Consider the following 6032-nt stretch of genomic DNA (forward strand, 5'->3'; position numbering starts at 1 on the left):
TCTTTGGTGTAAATCACGTGCACTCTGTGCAAAGTACGAACAAACAAAAAACAGATTGATTTATTTTCAAGGACAGCAGGAAAGGTTCTGTCACCCTGATCAGTACATCGTATAAATTAGTTTATAGGTTACACTTATGTTACACTTTACAAAGTCCAAGTGGTGTGTCAGGGGTGGCTGTTCCTGAGCTGTCCAATGACAGAAGGGTCAGTGGTTCCAATCCCGGTGCTGACTGTCCACGTGTTGTCGTGTCCGTTGCATAAGTGTAGTACGTAGTGTGCTTTCTTCCATTGTGCACTGTTATTTATACTACACTGTTACTTCATAATAGATCTTATTAGATGTGGAAGGAGGAAAGATTTGGGAAGCCTGCAAACATTTCAAATTGCTGCCAATTTAAGTCGTAAATTGGGGAAAGAATGTTTTTGTTGTTGCTGTTGTTTAAAAAAAAAAAAAAAAACTGCAAAGACTGTCACTCCATTTCCATCATCTCCTCCAGTGACATCTGCAGCTCCACAGACTGCAGGGAGGAGGCGCCGCCTCCGACAGCGATATTCTTCAGTAGTTCCATTGAAGTTAGAAACACCTGAGACGAGATGAGTCGGCATGCAGATGTTAGACACGGTGACGAGAGTGACAGGAGCGAGATTGCAAGATTTGAGATTGACAGAGCCGTGACATTCTAGAAGGCCGCAGTAAAACGGAGCGTCAGGGTAGTTTTATTTAAAATTTAGAGGATGTTTTTTTTGTTTTGTTTTGGAAAAACTCTATAGAAGATGAAACCCATTCGCGCAAAAGCATCCCTTCCCCAACACCAGAATTTAGGCTTCATTAATTTACTCACGAATGAATGAATGAGTAAATGAGCAAATGTGCTGCTGTCGAAACCTCTCAGCAGTTTTGTCTCTGCTTTCCTGTGGAACCTCTGTCTTGACTGCAATGCACATTTAAGGTCTTTGAGCACAACGCAGTGCGCGTTAATAATTGACCAGTTTCCTCACCTCCACTGTGATGAGTTTCTTCATCCAAGGCCTGTTGTCGGGGTCGGGCCACTTCTCTCCGAGGCAAAGGAAGAGTGAGCAGGGAGGGCTCCCTCCACCATCGATGAAGTCCAACATTGCTGGAGAATTAAAGGAAAATAAATAATAATAATAATAATAATAATAATAATAATAATAATAATAATAATAATAATAATAATAATAATAGTTAAAATAAAATAAAAACAAAACACTGAGCTGGAGCAGGAAATGGTGAAAAAAAAACCACCTCGAAAAAAGTCCTTGAACTGGTAGAGGCGTTCGGGCTGCAGTTTGGGAATCTCCTGGGGTGTCCTGCTCCTGTCGAACTTCGAGAGGCTCCAGAACGATTTGATTTCCCCCCGACGCTGAGCGTAGACCACGTGGCCCGACACGCCAAAGTCCAGGCCGTCACCGAGCTTGTCCAGGATGCGCTGGGTTAGTTTGGCCTGGGTCTGGTCAAGCATGTCCTTGGGACTCGGCAGAGAGACCAGGGACAGGCCAGACTCGGGGTCCAGGACCGTCTCGGTGAATTCAGGCCTAATGGGAAGATTTCTTTGTTAAATTCAAATCATCAGGGCTACAAAAAAAAAACAAACAAAAAAAAACAAAAAAAACAAAGCCACAAGGGCATTAAGCCAGTGTTTTTTGATGTATGCTATACTTTTGTCCATGATTGAATATCACTGTTTTAAATGTATAGCCATGGGGTTGCTCAGTTTAATCAAACAAGGGGACATGAACAAAGCATTCTGTGAAAAAGCTTTCGCTTTTAGACCAGGCGTGGGCAAATTACGGCCTGTGGGCCATATACGGCCCATTAAGCTTTCAAATCGGACCGCCAAATCCATCCATTTTTCAGTGTCTTTAGAGTCATTTCAATAAAGAACTGTGGGGCTTCAAAGACACATTTTTTTCATTTTTAACTGACATTGAAGGACATGTTTTCAACAAATTCCCATGTATTTTTCCTCGTATGAGGTGGGTCACCAAAACACTCCATCCATCTGCTGCTGCTTCGACCCCTCTGTCAAATTTAAGAACCCATTGTGGAACCACCAGTCAAAAAGTTGCCCAGCCCTGTTTTAGACCGTGCCAGGTAGGCTCCTCCAACCTTCATGCTTTATCAGCCTCTTACAGCCCCTATACATTCTTCAGCTCTAACAGACACAAAATAGAAGAACTGTTCCTTTAACTACGAGCCAGCAGGATATACTGTATGTTTGAGTGCGACTCCACCGGGAGTGCTTTGTTTTGATGTTACCTGAAAATTAAACGGAATCCACACTCATTCTCAACCAGCTGCTCCAGCACCTTCACCCCTCTGTAGAACACCGACAACCTAAACTGGGTCTCTAGGGATTTGGGAGGAGGAGGAGGAGGAGGAGGTGTGCAAGAGGGAGCAATGTTAAACAAGCCGCAGTGGCACACACACGCACGCACGCAAGGCGGCTCACATTGTTTCACTGAGTAGAATTTAAATGTGCGTTCACGGGGATGAATTCTCCGTTAATTTCATTTTAATGCGGCATCCATCAACTCACTGAAATGATCTCCATCTCTGCTCCTGCTCATGGTCTGCAGGAACTGCTCTGCCAGCTGCTCGCCGCTGGCCCCTCCCACAGCCATCTCCATTGGACATGCCGGTTGCTCAGGCAACTGAGCTTCACCGACTGCACCCTCACACATTACTGGATCCTGCTGTTGCCCAGGCAACGCGTACCCACCAATCACAACCTGGGTTTGGAGATGCTGTTGCTCGGGAGGAAGCTCAAAGCCTGCAGAGCCCTCTGTGGAAAAGTTGGAGAAACTGAGAAACTATTTTCTATCTGAGAGTGAGATGGAAAGCAGGGAGGAGGAAATGATGAACAGAGCTGATATGTCTACCTGTCTCCAGGCCAATGTTGAGTCCCCTTAGACAATCCTGAAGAACGTCTTGACTGGCAGAAGATTCAGCTGGCAGGAGATATTGACAAAAGTGATTCCAATTTGCTTATTATTATTTCATAAATGTATCTTGTGAAACTCTGTTGTTATTCCATATTTTCCTCCTTACCGAGAAGAAAAGTATTTTCCAAAGGAGAAGGGCAAAAGACCACCTGGATCTGGGAAACCACAGACACATCTGAATGAGTTTATACAGAACTAGATATAAAAACGTGGAATGTTCCCCCCCCCCTCGCGACCCTTTGACTCTAACCTCCTGCGCAGGTAAGCCTACACCCTCAAACGTGTCGGGGTCGTCTCGACACTGGGATCCTCCAGAGGAGGAGTTTGCTAGGAGGGTGAAAAAGGGAAGGCTGAGTCAATATCACCGCCGTTTGTTCCCCTCAGAAGCGTCCCTCTAATCTCGTAATCCCCCTTTAACAAATGGCTTTGACTCGCGCGTGCGGCATTTGCATAAAGGCTCGACGAACTGCACACACAAAACATTAATTAACGCAAGTTGGATGGTGATTATCATGAGTGGATCTGATGCACGCTCCATTCCGCAGACGTGCACTTAAACACCAGTTTCTGTTTACATAATTTACTTTTTATCATTATCATCATCGTGGGTTTTGTTAATCTATCTTCTTGCAACTGGGTATTGATCCAAAGGATGCAACTGGTGCCTTCCTCCCCCTGCCTGGGATTACAGTCAAGATAGGCAAGACAAATGACTTTGCATGAATCACGAGCGCAAGAGAAGTGCAGTCAGTGCACGTTAAGATTTTACAAGCAAGGAGACAAGCTGTTCACGAGCTATTCCGTTGCCTTGTTGAGAATAAAGGGCGACTGAATTCACATCACATACACATGGAACAGTTATCAAGAGGGGCAGGTTTCCTTTCATATTTACCTTGGCTAGCATGCACAAAAAGGAAGGTCTGTGCACCCCAGTGGATCCTCACCTCTGGACACTGACTCATCTGGCCAGTGGAACACTTTATGTGGGTTAGCGTTATCGTTCTTGTTGTCAGAGACCAATCTGAAGCCTTTAGCGCGTAGCGCGCTCCGAAAGTTCCTCTTCCACACCGATGCGTCGCCCTGGGCTTGTCCGTTTCCGCTCACCTCGGCCCAGGCCTGCAAGGTTCAACCATCCAGACATCAGTACACAGGCTAATACTGTATGTCCAATGCAGTTTGAGCGTTTTTGTTTTGTTTTGATTTTTCATTCCAAAACAATTTCTCAAGACCAGGCAGATAAATTATTAGATTAGATTAGAATAGACTAGATTAGATTAGATTAAATGTATTGTCATTGCACATGTGTGTGTAGTGCAGTGCAGCGCAATGAAATGCAGTTAGCATCCAACCAGAGGGCTAAGCAGTGAATTAAATACTACTGTTCAGTATATACACATTATATACATGTAAATGTATATATAAATATATACAAAGTGCAAATGAATAATTGAACTGTTGCCATAAAGTGCTGGTGTGAAATAATGAAAAATGAATAATACATGTTGGAATAAGTATGTACAGAATATAACAGGTTGAAAAATGTACTGATGGGATTTATGTGAATTTAGTAACATAATATAATGACCTTAAAGATGAGGACGTCGGCATCAGAGGAGTCCTGCCTCAGAGCGTGTTTCCATGGGATGGTGAACTCTGTCCGCTCCAGGTCTGTCCACTGGACGCCAGGATACTTGCCACTGTCGATGTGCGCCCGCAGCCACGGGATGAGCAGCGGTTTGGAGTGAGACATGCCTGTGAATACAGGAACAAAAATGAACCCCATCAGTAGCATGAGAGCCAAACCTGATCGCAATTTGTGTAGACGTAATGCCATGGATAGATCACTGTGAAGGCTAAAGTTCTAATGTAATTTTACTGTCCAATACCGTGAAGGTGTTCATCCAAAATAGACTAGGAATAATCAGAACTAAAACATTTTCTTTCTTTCTTTCTTTTTGGGAAGTTGCAGTGTTTGATAGAGCTTGTTGCTCAAAATTCATTGGGGGGGGGGGGGCTTAAAAAAAAATCACAGGCGCCTACAACAATCCTCCTATCAAGAGATCACGTGAGGAATATTTTACAACTAGAAGCAACAGTAGCAGTAGAGTGTTAGTAATGTGATCCCGTATCAAACAAGACTATATTCAATTCATAATGTTCGAGTATGAATGAAACAATTTTAGAGGTGATATCCTATTTTAGATTAAAACTAAAAGAAAAATATTTGTTCACAACGTAACATTGAGGTGGGTTTTAATTAATCAACGTATCTATCAACATACATTTTTTGTTTTGTTTTTTTGTTTTTTAAAGTGACCGACAACATGTTGGTTGTGTTGGTTAAGGCTTCCGGTTCGATGACTGAGCAGTACCATAAGTTAACAACAGAGCAACACATTAAAAATAGGGAAAAGTGACTTGTGAGCAGTTCAAGGTGGATAAACAAGAAAACGAGAGGAAACCGGAGCGGGCGAAGATTGAAACTCACCAGCAGTGACAGCTTTTCTGACAGAAACTCTGCTAGCTTGCGTGGCGGCCTGTCAACAGCGAGGAGTGTCACTCGGGGTGTCGAGAGTTTTTGCCGTGTGAAGGAAGCGGCTCGCTGCTGCTTTGCCAACAGAGGAGCTGCCGCTTCCTTTTCACCGGAGGTTTTCGTGGGAAACTCCGACTCGTCAGTTTCGTTTTCAAGATGTGACGTCGTTTGCAGTGCCGGCGGCATCCGCAAGATGGCGTCAAGGCCAAGCCCTTTGAACACACACACACACACACACACACACACACACACACACACACACACACACACACACACACACACACACACACACACACACACACGGCTTGTGGTTTGTTCAAATCGAACCCTATTGAGGCTACGGTGATGCGTTCGCGTACCCTAAATTGGCGATTTGGGCCTATTCCACATGCCCAATCCGTAGTTGCCTCAATAGGAGGTTTGGGCTGTAAAAGACACACATGCGTTCAGATGACAAAATATGACAAAGAGGAACCAGTGCTCTAACCCGTTTTGTTGCTTTTGTTCCTACGGCGGAATGTTTGTTTTGT

At 44.1% G+C, this 6032-nt stretch overlaps 1 protein-coding gene across 2 annotated transcripts; it reads right to left on the reverse strand.

The window, feature by feature from the left end:
• Positions 1-37: 37 nt before the first annotated feature.
• irf3 (interferon regulatory factor 3) lies at positions 38-5644 on the reverse strand. 2 transcript variants are annotated; one of them, XM_076034377.1, is made up of 11 exons: positions 5458-5644; positions 4555-4721; positions 3914-4085; positions 3220-3296; positions 3076-3124; positions 2907-2975; positions 2564-2809; positions 2284-2374; positions 1270-1559; positions 1002-1120; positions 38-586 (listed from the first exon to the last, which is right to left on the reverse strand). In XM_076034377.1, exons 2-11 carry the CDS (start codon positions 4717-4719, stop codon positions 473-475), a joined length of 1392 nt encoding a protein of 463 aa, XP_075890492.1. In that variant the 5' UTR covers positions 4720-4721; positions 5458-5644; the 3' UTR covers positions 38-472. The 2 variants fall into 2 exon arrangements, with proteins under 2 accessions (XP_075890492.1, XP_075890493.1); XM_076034378.1 differs by lacking the exons at positions 4555-4721; positions 5458-5644 and having other exon boundaries at positions 3862-4079.
• Between the last annotated feature and the right edge of the window lie 388 nt (positions 5645-6032).

Source organism: Nelusetta ayraudi, unplaced genomic scaffold (assembly GCF_046127955.1).
Source record: "Nelusetta ayraudi isolate G7.1 ecotype Tasmania unplaced genomic scaffold, CSIRO-AGI_Nayr_v1 ptg000042l, whole genome shotgun sequence".
Taxonomy (NCBI): domain Eukaryota; kingdom Metazoa; phylum Chordata; class Actinopteri; order Tetraodontiformes; family Monacanthidae; genus Nelusetta; species Nelusetta ayraudi.

What these genes read in the sequence shown, in the direction of transcription:
- irf3 (XM_076034377.1), bottom strand. Translation starts at nt 4,719, where the DNA reads ATGTCTCACTCCAAACCGCTGCTCATCCCGTGGCTGCGGGCGCACATC. An exon ending in CCGACGTCCTCATCTTTAAG is followed by an intron (nt 4,086 to 4,554) that starts GTCATTATATTA and finishes TGAACCTTGCAG; the next exon opens with GCCTGGGCCGAGGTGAGCGG. An exon ending in CAGAGATGGAGATCATTTCA is followed by an intron (nt 2,375 to 2,563) that starts GTGAGTTGATGG and finishes CCAAATCCCTAG; the next exon opens with AGACCCAGTTTAGGTTGTCG.